Below are 17,182 nucleotides of genomic sequence, written 5' to 3'. Positions count from 1 at the left end.
ATTGCCAGACCTCTGTTTCTATGGATAAAGAAAGCTTGTTAGTTTTCCTTTCTATCAATTGAGGTATGGTTAATTTTTGCACATATATATAAAGATTAGTTAACATTTCCTTTTTCTAAACGATCTAGGAGTCTGTCAACTTGCAAATAAGATGGAAGAAAATTCAGGCAAAATAAAGGCTTTCAACAGAAATGACGAGCAGTTTCTGGAAGCTTTTGTCATCTTCTGCGGCTTGGGTATCCAGAACACACAGATGTATGAAACTGTGGAAAGAGCTATGGCAAAGCAGATGGTGACATTAGAGGTGAGGCTCAATCAAGGCAGCCTTTATGTAACTCACAGCTGCTTCTTTACTCAAACTCCCTTGCCGAGTTTAAGGCAAGCCAAACTTGGCTCAGTCCTCAGAGCAGGGTCGCTCTCCTTTTCATTTACTGTTTGCTTCTGCATTTCCACGTGCTTGCAAGACACGTGGCAGATTATTGCATATTAAGTGCTAACCTGGGATTTAGCAGTGGACACAAACATAGCCTTCCCTGAACATATTGCATGCTGGTAACTGACGTTGATGGTTTATCATATTGCATAGAAAAAGGACATGGCTATGGGCACTAGGACGTCCTCTTCTTCTTCTCTGAGGTTTTCTTTGATGACTTTGGCTGAGCCCTTCAAACAAACCAATAGCTGGAGCAACAGCAAGATTACTGTAGGCTTCCTCTAACTTCATCAAACCATATCAAATATGAACGTCATCTAGTCCTAGCCTTTGAATTGGTTACTGTTAGTTTTAATTGCCGTGGCATGAAAGGAGAGCCCAGTAGCAGATCCAGGTTCACAGTTATCTTCTTCCAAAGTAACCTAGGAAGTCAGATGTTGTAGACTTTGGACCCACTTGCATCCACCGAGTAAACAGAGTCTCTGCAATATTTCTAAAATGCAGATTCTGCCATCAATTCCGTTCTGAAGGGAAAGCTCTCATGCAAATCTTTGTTTAGGTGCACTGCTTGCATTAACTGGTAGCAGCGCTCTCTTGATTAAAGCGCTTCGTGCAAATTAGTTTGGACAGCTATGTGTGTTGCGCATTACAAACCCAGGTAACATAACCTTTTAAGGGAGAAAGAAAGATTCTCATGGGCAAATTGCTATAGGCTGAAGTTATAATTCTAATTGCACATGAGTTAAACGTGAGTCCAAAGTAAACACTAAGGTTCTTCTCTCCTTCCCTCACACTCCTGAATAATAAGTTTGAATTTGTTCATTAAATGAAAAATATTTTCTCCTAGGCTGACAAAACTTCTGCCAAGATTTTCCTGAAACAGAATTTCTTTTATGCCTGTGTTACAAACCCGTTGGCGGGGGAGCGGATTTATTATGACAACCTTGTCGAGTTTATAATTATAGCCATGTTGTAAGCTATTTGTCTTTCATATAGGGGCAGGGAAGCTTTTCAAATCCCCCCCCCCCTTTTATAAAAGAAAAGAGTTCTTTGCTCACTTAAGGCCAACAACGTGATATTTTTTTCCATGCCTTGCTGCCCTCAGGAGTCCTCCATGCTGGGCAGAACTGGTAAACTGCTCATACCAGGCTCCATCCTGCATGGATGTGCCAGGAAACAAAGTACAAAAGCTATTTATGTTAAAGTTCAGAAGGGATGAATCCTAACCCCCTGATCTGTACTCCTAGAAATGGATATGGATTGGGAGGAGGTGTTCCTCTGCTGGTAGGCAACTCTGCTGCCATGGAAGCATTCTCCATAAATTCTGGCACTTGGGAAGCTACTGCACTAGGCTGCATACTGTGGTAGCTAGTGGTAGCCAGCATAAGACAGTGGATTTAGTGGCTCCTCTCCTGTGCTGGTCATCATGGATGCAGGTGGATTTGTGCTGCCTGGTGCTCAGAGGCTAGAACTTCCTTTGCTTTTTAACTGGTGGTGTTCCCAAATATGCCAGCGAGCATCTCTGCCACCATGAAAGCCATCTACCAAAAAGCACTGGCACTTGGGCAGTAGCAGGCATACAGTAGCCAGCGATAGCCAGCGTAAGCCCCCGAATGAAGAGGAAAAGTAGGACTGGCAATGGATCCTAAGCTATCTGCATGAAAGTTACTAGGGGAGCAATCCCATCCCCTTGATTTACACTCCTGGAGGAGGGTTAGGGTTGAGCAGAGCCTCTGTTTGGCTCTGGTGGCAGGCAGTTCTGCTGCCATGCATCTGCCGGAAGCACTGGCAGTTGAGACAGCTACTGCAGTAGTTGGCGTACTGCGTAGCCAGCATAAGCCCCACAAACAGGGGGAAGAGGAGAACAGGCAAGGGATTCAGTAGATCCTAAACCCACATATTGCCAGCTGAGAGTCCCAGTTCTCTCTGCTGTACCAGCCTGGAGTTGCTGCAGCAAACAAAGGAGAGAAAAACTGCCTCCCTCTGGCCCTTCTGTCTTGGCCAGTGCAAGCGGAAGGGTTTCACATGCGGAATTAGCTCTGCCGCTCTGTTCAATCCTGCTGCTCCCGACCAGGAGGCAGGTTTGTTTTGCCCAGCAATGTTGAGAGTTAGCAATAGAAATTTAGGAAATTTAGCTGCGTAATTAGTGGAGGCCGAAAATACAACCATTTCCCAATTCCTGCTAATAGTGATTCATTATTTAAATTTTTAGACTGCTTTAAGTTGCTTTAAAATCCTGCTTATGAAGGAACCTAGTTGGTAGAGATGTCATGCTAAATCATAGATGAGACAAGCAGTGGAAGGGAGGGAGAATTTGTGCTGGGGAGCAGAAGGATGGTATGTCCCCAAAGCTGGCTCTCAGACCTCCAATCATGGTTTGCTGGGTTCCAGCAGATATCTGCACTGCAGTAATCCTCTGCAATAATTCAGAGGCCCTCAGGAATGTGCACACAGTAGCCCATTACTTTGCTTTTATTGGTAAATCACTAATGGAAATCACAAATCACTATATTAACGCTGCCAGTTTAGCTATCGCTGGGAGATTTTGCAGAGCATTCTGGATGCCAGAGGAAAGAGTGCTTTGAGAATTTAAATAGCTAATTTATTAGTATTAGTATAGATTTTTGCTTGCTTTTTATTAGTTTATGTGTGCATTTCTTGTTGTTTAGTCGTGTCCAACTCTTCGTGACCCCATGGACCAGAGCACACCAGGCACTCCTGTCTTCCACTGCCTTTGGAGTTTTCTTGGCAGGGATACTGGAGTGGCTTGCCAGTTCCTGCTCCAGGTGTATGTGTGCATATGTACCTATATAGAGAGCATTTTATATCTGCTTCATTTCTTTTTCCTAAAGGTCCTTTCTTATCATGCTTCAGCTGCTGAAGAAGAAACAAGGGAACTCCAGGTAACAGCGGTAATGTCATTTTCCCTTCTTTTATATATGTGGTGATGATCTGGGGATTGCAAAGGCTGGTAGAACTTCAGGATTCAGAATCATAAAGGCTATTAGAAGACAGAAATGTGTCATTTTCTACCACCTTGGCCTATAGTGTGAGATACGCAGATCTTCTAGAGGGATCGTAAAAGAGAAAGCTAGGATTAAGCTCCAGTTCTGCTTGGGAGCTCGCAAAACACAGCTCATCTTTCTGCCCTTTCTAGGTTTAGCTAGGAGTGGCTGAATCTTTAAATTTCAGGCTAGCCTGGTTTCTCATTTTTGAAATCTTAAAATCAGTCCTCCATATTTCCACATTGGTTTGCGATGTATTCATTTTTTTAATGCCATCAAATTGATCTTCCCTTTAGTGCAAATTTTGCCAATTTAGTACACAGTTTTGCCAATTATACACATTTCCCAAGCAATTTCTACTAATGAAATGTATTTTTGTATGCTATTTCCAGTTATATCCATTGTTTTCTGCATACGTTACCCCAGAAATTTTGTACACTTTGCTTTGCTGGAGAATGGCATTGCCAAATTTGAATAATTTTTGAAGGGTAGCTGTGTTGTCAGTTCTCGTTTCAGAAAGTGTGGATTAGATAGGTTCACCTTTAAATGTGAGCTGAATTGAATTAATACTTCCTACCCCAGTCTTCTGCACTAGTGCCTGAGCCTCAAACACAGCAAGATTGCTGCTTAGGCCACACTCCCTCTATTAATCAGCACCAGTTTGTGGATGAAAATCTGGCTGCAGAAACATTTGGCAAGAATTTTCTTGGGAGTACAAAATAGTCGTACCTTTGAGTTTCATGTTAGAATATCTAATTCATGCTTACGGGTCTATCAAATTGTTGTTCACTTCTGTAGGATAAACATTTTCCAACTGAAATGTGATATTTCCAAAGGAGCACTGTAAATCAGTGGCAGGGCCAGAAACACAGGCCTGGTCTGTTTATTTCCCACTCTGCTGCTTTGTTCACGGTGGAGCCATCGACTGGGCAAAGGATCTGCCTTGAATTCCATGAGAAATAATTCTATTAATCTGACATTAACTTGGACTCCAACTCTGCCTTAGTCTACTGCATAGCAACTGCATGTGGGAGAGATGCAAAGTGTTACATAACCAAATGTCTTCAGTTCATGCGCAATCATTAAAACCAGTCTTGCTGCTTTTATGGGCATTTTTAGGTGTAGAGATTACAGTGTCTGGATTATTATTTTTTATCTTAAATTCCGCACAAATGGACACAGTTTCAGGGCTAGCTTATTGTGATCTTTATGAGACAAACATAAGCCAGAACCCAGATATATATATATTTTTTTACCAGCAAGCCATTTCATAGCCTCAATTAGAAAAAGAAACTCACAAAATTATGGATCTTTTCCTGCAAAATGCCTTTACAGTACATTGCGAGGAGCAGGGCAGAGCCATAGATATGTTCTCCAGACACCCACATTGCTTCAGCTTACCTGGGGCAAGGTGGTTGTGAGGTTCACATGCACACCAACAGAGCCAGTCCAGCAGCCCCACCTCAATGATGCCCTGCCCTGATCATTAGTAATGCAAGATTTCTTCCACAGAACTATAAACAGGTTTGTTTTTTTGACAGTTTAAATTGTATCTTTCTAAACCAAACTGTATTTGTTTGTGTGTGTGTGTGTGTGTATGAGAATATATATATTCACACACACACATACAAGCCTGTGTTTCTGCCTACTGATGTCTGGCCGAGGTATTTGGAAGTCACGTAGTTATCAAGTTCACAAAGTTCATTTACTCGGCTGAAAACAGATTCTAACTGCAGGAAAGTATATGCTTCCGAAGGGGAGGGCACGCTATAAGGTTTTCCCATGCTAGTGCTTAGTTATATTTGGTAACAAATATTTGCTTTTTAGGCACATCAGGACTTTGACTCAGACCGTAGATTTTCAACTAGCGTGTTTCAGATGTATACCTTAAGCTCAGATTTAGTAACAAACATTAGTCATCCAGTTTATAAAAAGAACAGCAGTTTGTTTGCTTTTTTACCAAGGCTTCCATGCATGCAAACAGGATAGCGTGCCCTCCCCTTCTGAAACATATACTTTCCTGCAGTTAGAATTATACGTGTGTTGAGTGTTGCACTGAATGTAGGAACTTCATATTTTGCTCTGTATGATCAAATTATGATACAGTAAAATTTACTCTTATACACCTTTTATCAGTCCAGAAGTGTGCACAGCTTATGAATACTTATATATAAGTTCATAAGCATTAAGAAGCGATAAAGGATATAAAGATTGCTCACCTCAGATGCTGCCAGTCCTAATTATTTCCCCTCTGTTATCAAAGGCTTTTTCAGGCCTTGCTCATATCGAGTTGTGTAAGTGGAAGGCTGCTCATTTAGTGGGATTGTACCTAGCCACGGCCCCTGTGAAAAACAACTCTGAAAGCTCAGCAACTGTGAGCTGTTTTTGTCTTAAAAACAAATTTCTGGGCACAGCATGTGCTCAGAGGCAGCCTGCTTGCTTTTTAATTCTCAGAATACCAAAGTATATTCTGAAATCCTCCTGCACCTGCTATATACTAAGACTGTGTTCCAGCAACACTTTATTCTATCTCTCCAATGTTCCCTACCTCTTAATTTTCACGTTTTATGTCATCTTTCACCCAATGATCACTTTGGCCATGCAGGCTGCGGCAGATGGAAGGACGCAAATTTCCCGTTCCTGCTTTAACTAGAGACTTTTACTTCTGAGCATGTTGCTCTTCTCTTACTAAGGTTGCGCCAGAGGGAAATGGCTTATTATTGTACGGAATAGAACTACAGATAATTGGAACAGGGTGCAACATTTTGCAAACTGGTGCTTGGGATGTCATCAGTGTCTTGGGCAATGGACAACAACCCTGCATTTTATTGCACGTGGAGGATTACAGCCTCATATTGTGCTTTATTTATTTATTTATTATTACTACTACTACTACTATCGTATTGAAAGAAGCTTTAATTCCATGTTAATTTTTGTTCTCTCCATTTTCCCCTTCTGTTTCATTTCAGGCTGCTGTTGTGCCATCTGCGCAATCTCTCAAGCTCACCGACTTCTACTTCAGTGACTTTGAGCTGTCAGATATGGAAACCTCCCTGTGTACAATTCGGATGTTCACTGATCTTAACCTTGTGCAGAATTTCCAAATGAAACACGAGGTGAGAACCTTGTGGTCCATGGAGCATGGCCATTTATGGATCACACATTTTCTACATCATAACATTCTTCAATGTAAACATGCACACAAAAGATTGGGTATATAAATTGAATAATAAGTTTTAAAGCATCTGTTGGAAAACCAAATATCATCATGACTAAGGCGGCATTGGTCCAATTTTCGGTAGATTGCTCTTACATCCCCACTTTTGGTGACAGCAGTTGAGTAGTTGCTCTTAATCATACCTTAAGTTCACCAGAATAGCTGCATACAACTGCTTGTACCTGTGTGCTGCAGATTCCTTTCTGTTGATGAATTCCTATTCCTTTCTGTTGACGAATTCCTTTCTGTTGATGGGTGATGACACTATGACCAAATGCGAAATATGTTTATCTTTCCGAAGATTACACAGATAAATGCAGAGACTGAGCAGTACAGGTTATACCTGCGAAACATGGTTTTACAACCTGTTCCAAAACTCTAGGAATTTTAACTGCATTTAGTCTTGAACAAAGTGTTTATTATTTGTTTGGTTCTGTAATAGCTTCCCCTTCCTCCCAAAGGAGCCCAGGGCAGCAAACACATCTGTGATGATGAATACAATTAAAAATGAAATGAAAACATATATAAAAACTATTGAAAGCCTCTAAGCACAATTAAACTCTTAAAACAAATTTAAAAACAGATGGAACCTAACCATGTATCTTGAGAGGCCTTCAGCAAGCTGCAATAGAGTGTCTTCAATAGAATCTTCAAGTTATCAACCATGTAAAATGTCTTCCATAAGGGTTGAAAATAGATTGCTGTTTGCTGCACTTCTGCTGCTTAAGAATGGTTTTCATGGTAATTAGAACCATGTAAGGACTCAGAGACTTTCAGCACCTGGCTAGCCCAGTCTTGCCTGTCCTCACCACCATTTTCATCCTTGGGTAACAATGTATGTCTTAAAAGACTTTTGATTTTACTTTGCAACTCCCTTCAGAGAGCCCTGGAGTTCAAGTGATGAAATATGTTCCCAAGACAACAAAAATTGTATAATCCCCACCCCACCCCCACCCCGCTTCGCTTGTTCTTTTGGGTTAAAATATATCTGTTTCCAATTCAGTTCTCTCAAGCTTGTAAGGAAGCCAGATGGGAAATGTGCTGGAGTGCTGATAAATGAAATTTTGTGCTCTTGTCAGTGAAAACAGTGGAATATACTGTACCTTTAACTGAATTTTGTGTCTGTGTGGTGTGTTTTTTTAAGGTCCTTTGCAGATGGATTTTGAGCGTGAGGAAAAATTACCGGAAAAATGTTGCGTATCATAATTGGAGGCATGCTTTCAACACTGCCCAGTGCATGTTTGCTGCTTTGAAGTCGGGGAAAATCCAGGTATGCTTGGATTTATTTGCATGGAATATATATATATATCCTATTCCTTTCTACCAAAATTAGTGTGTCAGTCTTGGGCCCCATATGCATTCAAATAATCCACATTCAGGTTTTGCTTCCAGCAGGGCTCTTCTCATGTAAAGGAAATGGTGTGTGTGTGTGTGTGTGTGTGTGTGTGTAATTGTATTGTGTTGTTATGTTATTATTGGAGAGTTTCCAGAAGGTGAAGGAAATCAGGATACACATATAATGCATAATCCAGGTTTTTTTTAGCAAACATAGAAATATATTCTCCTACATTTCATGTTGCATTTAGAGCAAGCTTACAGACGTTGAGGTGCTTTCTCTGCTGATCGCGGCACTGAGCCATGACCTGGACCATAGAGGTGTGAACAACTCTTACATACAGAGGTGAGTAATGGGGGATTTAAAAGAGAGGAGATTGGGTTTTTAAGGGATTGTTTATTTGAAGCATTTTTTATCATGTTCTTTAGCAAAAAAAAAAAGTTTCCCAGAGCAGCTTACAAATGACATTGATAGTACAGTCCTTGCCCTCACATTCAATCTTACAGTCCTAAAGACATGACACCAAAGGAAAAGCAAGGAGGAGGAACAATGAAAAGTTGGTCACTACTTCTAGGTTCCAGTGTTTTTCCAGCTGGAATGTAGTTAACAAGGCAGCGCAGTGGTTTCCCCGTAGTTTATGTACATAACTGCTGCATTTGGAACTTTCTCTCAAAAGATGTTGTATGGTGGTAGGAATTATGTCCCATATTTAACTAGGCCCGCTAGCGGAAGCCAGTTGCAAAGACTCCTGCTAGTGCAGTGGTGGTGTCTTCACTCTTCCTGACACACACTTCCCCCAAATCCACTCTGGTAGGTCAGGAGAATCCTCAAAACAGTGTGCAGGATAGGGGAGGGGGGACTGGTTTGTCTGGCAAGCAGACATGCTTGCACGGATGGAACAGTCAGAAGAGAGAAACATTGAATTCTTTCAAAAACTTCCATTCAATTAGTTCCTAGAATGTAGGTGAAATTCAGCTCTTCGTTCTGTTCTCTCTTTCCCATTTCTATTCTTTTTTCGCAAACATCCAGCAACCTACAGATTTGCAGTGGCTTGAACCAGTTGGCTATTTTTTACTTTATTTGTTTAAGAATGAATTCTTTCCTGGGGGTGGGGGGAGACCTCTGGAGATGCATCATCCCCATTCCAAAAAACATCCTGGGAAAATGTTGCTGACAATGAAGCCTGATGTTCGTGAACACCACAAAACAAGAGAGCATTACGTTTCCATAACATTCCCTTTTCAGACTAAAAATGGTTCTAGGGATTTTTTTTAATCCCTCAGGCTAGTGAAGGATAGATTAAAATGGGGATTAATGTTTTTCTTTGTGTGTAGTTGGAAGCAGGGAGACTCGGGACACTTGACTTGAGATTATTTTCTTGGAAGTGGGTTGTGCTTTTCTTATAATAAAATAACCAGAAAGTTGTAAATCGTGTTAAGCAAAAGTTATATGAAATGCACCCCCCCCCCCCCGATCTGTTTGCAGACATAGGAGCATGGGAAACTGCCTTATACCAAGCCCAATCATTGGTCCATCTCACTCAGTATTGTGATTGGCGGAAGCTGTCCAGGGTTTCAAATAGGGTGTCTTTTCCAGCCCTACCTCGATATGCAGGGGGACTGAAGCTGGAACCTCTGCATGCAAAACAGAGGCTTTACCACTAAACTACAAACCTTCCCAAAGGTCCAGACTCTAATGCAGTGGAGATTCATGCTGGCGGGTGGGGAGAATGATTTTTGCTAATGCTACCTTTACTCTTGGGGACACGGGTGGCGCTGTGGGTTAAACCACAGAGCGTAGGACTTGCCGATCATAAGGTCGGTGGTTCGAATCCCCATGACGGGGTGAGCTCCCGTTGCTCGGTCCCAGCTCCTGCCAACCTATCAGTTCGAAAGCACATCAAAGTGCAAGTAGATAAATAGGTACCGCTTCAGCGGGAAGGTAAACGGCGTTTCCATGCACTGCTCTGGTTCGCCAGAAGTGGCTTAGTCATGCTGGCCACATGACCTGGAAGCTGTACACCCCCTCCCTTGGCCAATAAGCGAGATGAGTGCCGCAACCCCAGAGTTGGCCACGACTGGACCTAATGGTCAGGGGTCCCTTTACCTTTACCTTACCTTTACCCTACAGGCTCCAGTGCCACTTCCCACACAGTCCCCCCCCCCCCCACTCCAATCCTCTGGAGAAGATTTTTAAGGGCTGTGGAAACCCAGTCCACATGTTCACTTGAATGCATGTAGGCAAGAAATGGGAAGCAAGAGCACAATTCAGTACCCCCTCTCAGTATACCTGCACATAGCTGCTCCACTCAAGGGAGATGGCTGTGACTCAGTGGCAGAGTACCTGATCTGCATGGACAGGGTTCCAGGTTCAATCCCCAGCGTCTCCAGGAAGGGATAGGAAAGACCACTACCTGAAACCACTGAAACCTGAAACCACAGGTATGCCAAGGCTGAGCTAGATGGACCAATGGTCTGATAGGTGGCTTCCTATGTTCAGGCCTTGCTGCATTGAATAAGATGGTCTGAAGGGAGGTTCTAAGCGTGCTCATTCTAAGCATGCACACCTGAACAAAGGTACTGGGAAGGGAGAATCAGTGAAGACTGCCGTACCTGCTTCTCCCCAGATGCCCCTGCTGGATTGCAGCCATAAAGCTTCCCTTACCCTCTTCCCCCAGAAAGTATATCTAGGAAACATACGAAGAATTGTGCTTATTGCATCAGGTCTATTGAACCCAACATTCTTTTTACAGGAAGGGACAAGCAGATGCCCCTAAGAAGCTCCCAATAAGGGTGTGGTTGACACATAGACATGTGTCAGCCATAGCATGTAAGGGAACAGCCTCTTAGATAACAAGGGAACCTCTATGTGTTATCGTAGCTAATCCAATTTTGGTAGGTATGTCCTCTGTGGGAATTACATTCCAGTGGCTGCCACCACCACATTTTGTGGCAGTGAATTCTGCATGTTGCCTATTGGACACAAGGCTCCCAGCAGAGGCAGCAGGGTCCTGGCAGTCTCAAATTTCTGAGGACAGACAAAATTTGTGGACCTCATGAATGAGTAGGTTTTTGTATTCTTTCAAAAACCTGCAAACCTGTTTGACCACTGCAAACCAGTCATGGGGTGGGGAATAAATATATCTCTCCCATTGACCTTTCCAAAACCCTATTCCACCTTCATAAAAAATCTTTGCCCAGTCACTGTCGCATGTGCCAGTTAAATATGATGTGTGCCCTCTGTTCTCCCTTTTCAGAAGTGAACACCCCCTTGCCCAGCTGTATTGCCACTCAATCATGGAGCATCACCATTTTGATCAGTGCCTGATGATCCTGAATACCCCGGTAAATGATTTTCTTGTCATGTGTGCGCTGGAGGGAAACCTTGCCCAATTCACTTTTATTTTTAGTTTTGGGTGGCTTCAAAGCATTATGCATTCTTGAGTATTTTTTATTCCTTTTTGGGACAAGAACGAAAAGGCAGCCCTTCCAAGAGCCACCAAACTTTTCTCGATAAGCTTATATAAGCGCCATTGGTCATGTCAGTTTCAGTACCTATTGCCTTGGCATCAAAGCAAAAGGGGTATTTCATGCTCATTAATCTAGTTAATATTTCTGCGGAGCGAGCACTGCTGTTATAGCATCAAGTTCTGTTGGAAGGTGCACAGAGTAATTCCAAGAGGGATGCCCATCAGATATTGCTTCCTCCAGTGGTACATACACACGGGATGTTACTTCCTCCAATGGTCTTCAAAAAGTATTGCAAAACCCAAAAAACTCTTGAAGTTTAAACTTAGCCTGTGCATCACCTGAACAAATAAGCAAACATCTTTTAACTGGTAGTGTAAATCCTGCTCTTCAAGATGTTTTGTGTATATTTTCTTAGGTGTGTATATCCTAAATCTGAAACAAAAGAGCACTGCCAACTGCCTCATCCCGTGGTCTGCATTACACACTGTTCATTTATTTCATATTTGTTGTTGTTGTTGTTGTTGTTGTTGTTGTTGTTGTTGTTGTTACAGCTACTCCTTCTGCTACCCTGCCCAATAGGCCACTGAATGTCAACTAGTATCTAGCAACATTTTGCAGGCTGCCAAGGGATCATATTGCCTGTTCTTTTTCATTTTAGGTGTGTGTTGTTTCTTGTAGATAAGAAACAAGGTTTTTTTGCAAAGCCAAGAAAATAGATAGATTTCTCAATGAAGAACCATATTTCCTTCTTAGAGTCTAATGGGGATCTCCTTCCATGTCACTTTCCCAGGGTAGGTTTGAAGGCACATGAGGCCTTCAGACACTTCAGCTGAGGAGGTCTGGCTCTGGTCAGCTGCCTGTATGGGACATCTTCTGGAAGCCACACATATGCTACTTTGGGTTCCATGATGGGAAGAAAAGTGGGATATAAATCTTAGAAAAGCAATTAATTAATTAAAACCCTGGTGAGGTGGAGTTTTGGATGGGGGTTGCCTTTCCATGTGTTACCTTGCTCTCAAGAAAATATAGCAGTGTGTCAAATCTACAGAACAAAAGAGAACAGGGCCCAGTTCTCATTGGTGCAAGACTTTTTAATGCAGCTCTATGTGTTTCAGAGTAGAGCAACTTGGGGGTTGGGGGGTTGGGGAGGTTTGCCAGTTCTTAAAAACTGGACAACAAAATTGTGGAGACTGACAAATTAGTCAAATGTTCTGTGTGTAATCACAAGCATTGGTTTGTTGTTGTTTCTTTTTGTGTGTGTGAAGGGCAACCAGATTCTCAGCGGCCTTTCTGTTGAGGAATACAAGGCTACCGTGAAAATGATCAAACAAGCTATTCTGGCCACAGATCTTGCACTGTACATTAAGTAAGTTGCTCTAGCGTTATTGCAAGCAGCTGCTGTTCTTGGAAAAGTCACAGTTCACCTGTGGAACATTTTCTTTCTCTCTTTCTTTCCTTTAGATTATCGTTTTTAATGTAAAAGCATAGAATGTCTTTCTTTTAAGCTCATTTATAAACAATAGTTATCTTATAATGCTTTCAGGAGAAGAGGAGAGTTTTTTGACCTTCTGAGAAAGAAACAGTTTAACCTGGAAGACCCTTATCAAAAGGAGCTATTTTTGTAAGTGAGCAAATATAGTATCCAGCTTCTGTGTGATTTTGTTGTGTTAGCCTAGGCCAGCTATCACAGAACTTTAGTTTCATTGAATGCTTGGGTTGGGGTACAAGAGAACAGAAAGAACTTTCTTGATGAATGGTGGTGAGCAACTGGTTTCTAATGGTTATGTAAACCTTCCATGCAATTTCCAAACAGGGTAAAACAGCCTTGACAGAATACCATATTGTTCCTTTGCAGTACAGGCATTGTCCTGAAGCACTGAACTGTTAAAAGTCAGTATTCCTAAGGTTATTTATTCTGCATGAGAAAGGTCAGGCTAAAGTTGTAGTAGCTCTGCCTGCAATAATGGAGTCATCACCAGTGCCATGTAGCCCTGCCTTGATAGGACTGCATGGAAAAGGAGGGAACAATTCTGCATGTGCCCAAATTATGTGACATCTTTGCCACTTGCTCAGCTCACCTGATCAGTGTACAGTGAGTTCTGTAAACTTTTCAGCTTGTTTTGCTGCTTGTTAATACGCAAGTGAATTGAAGAGCAGCGCCATTTGTGGCCAAGCTGAATAAAAATTTGTCCAGTCTGCACCTGGCCACATGCAGAGGTTGTGTGAAATGCATAGATTTAGTTTCAAAACATTGATACAGTGGTATCTCAGGTTACAGATGCTTCAGGTTGCAGACGCTTCAGGTTACAGACTCTGCTAAGCCAGAAATAGTACCTCAGGTTAAGAACTTTGCTTCAGGATGAGAACAGAAATCACACGGCAGTGGCATGGCAGCAGCGGGAGGCCCCATTAGCTAAAGTGGTACCTCAGGTTAAGAACAGTTTCAGGTTAAGAACGGACGTCCAGAATGAATTAAGTTCTTAACCCGAGGTACCACTGTACTCCATAAAACTCCTTAAGGCCTTTGCATTCTCAGTGAGACAGGGATTTAAAACAGCCCATCGTCAGCAGCACTGGGGTTATTTGGGAACTGGAAAGTGATTGGAATATCCTGTTCTAGTGATAAAGCCAAAACAAAGATTGGATTTTGGGTTGGCAATCCTAGTTTAGAATTACATCAGAGGGTGTTAGTATCTAATCATATATATTAATAAGTGACCTCAGGTGTTGAATTATGAATGGTATATTTAAAAAAAATCTTTAAAACCCCAAGAGGGAGACATCACCATGTTTGTGGGAACCTCAAGGTGTTGAATTATGAATGGTATATTTTAAAAAAAATCTTTAAAACCCCAAGAGGGAGACATCACCATGTTTGTGGGAACCTCAAGGTTTGCAGAAGTAGAAAAATCTAACCCCCCACCAAACCAGCACAGGGCAATGGTGACTGGGCAAGTTCAGTGGCCACAGAATGCTAAGTGTCTGTTGGCAAGGAGGAGGAATGGAATGGAGTACCTGATAAAAGGCTGGCTGGCTGTCTGGCTGGCTGGCTGGAACACTGAACAGGAACACTCCATATTACATTTTTAATAATAATAGTAATTCCAAGTCCTATTTGTTACTAGCTGATTTTAATTACTTGCAACAATGTTATGGTTCCTTTGCCATTTATGAAAAACAGATTGAGCTTTGTTTTAGCGTTTATTTTACATGATTTTGCATACCATACCCATTTTTATTCTGCTGCCAAGATGCAATTGCTTTTTATAATGCACAAAATCTTGGCTTCATGGTTTCTACAGGGCAATGCTGATGACTGCGTGTGATTTGTCAGCAATAACAAAGCCGTGGCCTGTTCAGCAACGGGTAAGTAACTGCCAAAGGCCTGTCCAAATCTACAAAAAGGCAGCCCACAGTTACCTTGAGCATTTGTTCCCACCAAACTTCCTCCCGTTTTAACGCATTGCCTCTTGTATCAACTTAAAACAAAACAAAGATGAAATTTGTTATACAAGGAAGATCGTCAGCCTCTTGTTTCTTGCACAAATATTGATTGCCAGCGACTGAAAGCTTCAAAAGAAGGATTACTATGGGAAACCTGGCAAAGGCGTGATACCATACAAACAGACATTGCAAAAGAGATTGCAAAAGAATCCTTGGAAAACTGGCATCCTTTGGGTGACGGGTATTGAAATCTGCATAAACCAGATGAGAATGTTAAGCAAGAGGTTCTAAATCTTTCATTGATTTTATTTGTTTGTTTATGAGTAGCAGAGCAATCTGAACCCCCTCACACCGAACTGAACTGCCTCTTGCCAGCTGCCACCAACAGAGTGCCAACGTCCCCCTTACGTGTTGGAGGCCCTCTGACAGTACCCCTCTGGCAATACCCCTGCCTGCAAGGGACATTGAAAAGGGGGCTTGATCCCAAGCTAGGCTTACTGCCAGTGTGTGATGGCATCAGAGTTGACTCACCCATTAGGCAGGGTGAAGCAGTTGCCTCAGGTGATGGAAGTTCAAGAAGCGAGACCCCTCCCACCCCACTGCCGCCTCCTCAGCCAGAATGCCCCCTATCTCTGAGTTTCAGTGAGAAGGGCCTGTTCCATCAATGGTTGAAGTGGTGGGGTGGACAAGAAGCAGCACATTCCCGTTTCGTTTCAGGTGGTGAAATGGGCTGAGCTGCCAATCACTCTTCTAGTGCGGAGCTGGTGTAGAGATCAGGTTAAATTATTCTTGCCTCCCCTTCCACGGTTGGCAAGTGGTGAGGGTTTTGGTTGCACCCTTAGTTATTGTATAAATTGTTATTTGAACTTCTTTGGATATAAATGTATGATTTCTGGACACTGTTGATGTCTTTCATGGCCATTTCTGACAGAATAATTGCATATTTATTGCATCTGCTTATATTTTTAGTGTTATAAAATATTGTTGAAACACACTCTGCCAAAGTGACTGAGATCTTTGTCTTTTAACTTGCAGATAGCTGAACTTGTAGCTACAGAATTCTTTGACCAAGGTGATAAGGAGAGAAAAGAACTCAATATAGAACCAACAGTAAGTAGAAGAACCATCTTTAAACAACATAGTTGTTGTTGTTTTTTTACCGAAAATTCATTTTAGATGGTGTTTTTACACATGAAGTATCAAAATTTACACCTCCTCTAGCACCTGAAAATCATATTCACTTAGGCCTGTATCCAATGAACTAATCTCATTAGTACAAGACTTCAGCCTGTGCAACCCACCCACCAACATGTGAATTGGGGGAACCCTCAGTAAAACTTTTGGGGAACACACATGGGGAGTCGACATGGGGGGAAAGTCCTTGCACTAACAGGATGACTTTCTGGGATACAACCCCTGTATTGTCTACCAATTATAGCTGAGTAGTTAATGTTTTTCACAAAGAAGTAAGCATTTTCTGCTAATAGTATGGGAAGTAGCATTAATGGAGAAGCCAAGTATTTTGCAGCCATTTCCATCTACATACTTACAGTTGCCTCAGCCTTTTCTCTGTCTAGAGGTTGTTCATGTGACCTGGAAGTGGTCATTTCAAGCTCAGAGGTCCCACTTTCAGTGTTATTCTGAACTGTTGTATCCTCACCAGAAACTTAGGAGGCAGATTGTTGCAATTCCCACTTTACAGATAGAAAAATTGAAGCTGAGAGAAAGTAACTTTCCTAAGGCTACTTAGGGAAACTTGGACTGAGATGGGATTTGAACCCAGGACAACCTCTTTGAGGCCAACACTGACTATAATGATGGCTTATTAGCATGCCCTGTGATGTATATATATATATATGTTTGTTTGTTGAATTTTTATATCACACACACATATATATATATATGCAGCGTACAAATGACAAAACATCGCTGAACTGAGCCACATTTTGGCAAGTGGTCTTGCTTCAAAGTGAACTTCGTTTGATTTTTCAGGATTTAATGAACCGTGAAAAGAAAAACAAAATCCCCAGCATGCAAGTTGGATTCATTGATGCCATCTGCTTGCAGCTCTATGAGGTACCATATATGGAGTGGCCTGTACAGTGAGAGTGTTTGCATCTGTGTCATCTGCCAACGTTGTCTTCAGAACTGCGCTTTCTCTTCAAAAGCATTATATGCAGATCTGGCTGTGGGAAGTGGGGTTGCACAATCAAGTTTCACATCCTTTAATGGGACTTCTTTGGCTTTCCTACAAAGGAAATACAGCCGAGCAAGGAC

General features: G+C 42.1%; 1 protein-coding gene across 11 annotated transcripts in view; it reads left to right on the top strand.

Moving 5' to 3' along the window:
• Window positions 1-17,182, top strand: part of PDE5A (phosphodiesterase 5A) — a 129,927-nt gene that overhangs the window by 104,143 nt on the left and 8,602 nt on the right. For 7 of the 11 annotated variants that reach the window (XM_083457267.1, XM_083457262.1, XM_083457260.1 and 4 more), the window contains 11 exons: window positions 129-304; window positions 3,286-3,345; window positions 6,408-6,554; window positions 7,800-7,925; window positions 8,242-8,336; window positions 11,248-11,335; window positions 12,727-12,827; window positions 13,005-13,082; window positions 14,764-14,827; window positions 15,941-16,015; window positions 16,898-16,981. In XM_083457267.1, coding sequence (XP_083313393.1) covers window positions 129-304; window positions 3,286-3,345; window positions 6,408-6,554; window positions 7,800-7,925; window positions 8,242-8,336; window positions 11,248-11,335; window positions 12,727-12,827; window positions 13,005-13,082; window positions 14,764-14,827; window positions 15,941-16,015; window positions 16,898-16,981 — 1,094 coding nt within the window. The remainder of the gene's footprint in view (window positions 1-128; window positions 305-3,285; window positions 3,346-6,407; window positions 6,555-7,799; window positions 7,926-8,241; window positions 8,337-11,247; window positions 11,336-12,726; window positions 12,828-13,004; window positions 13,083-14,763; window positions 14,828-15,940; window positions 16,016-16,897; window positions 16,982-17,182) is intronic. The other 4 variants (XM_083457261.1, XM_083457264.1, XM_083457263.1 and 1 more) reach the window with 1 other exon arrangement.

The sequence above is a fragment of the Podarcis tiliguerta genome (genome assembly GCF_965153285.1).
Source record: "Podarcis tiliguerta genome assembly, chromosome: 9".
NCBI classification, from domain to species: domain Eukaryota; kingdom Metazoa; phylum Chordata; class Lepidosauria; order Squamata; family Lacertidae; genus Podarcis; species Podarcis tiliguerta.
This window is presented reverse-complemented; position numbering and strand designations above follow the sequence as displayed.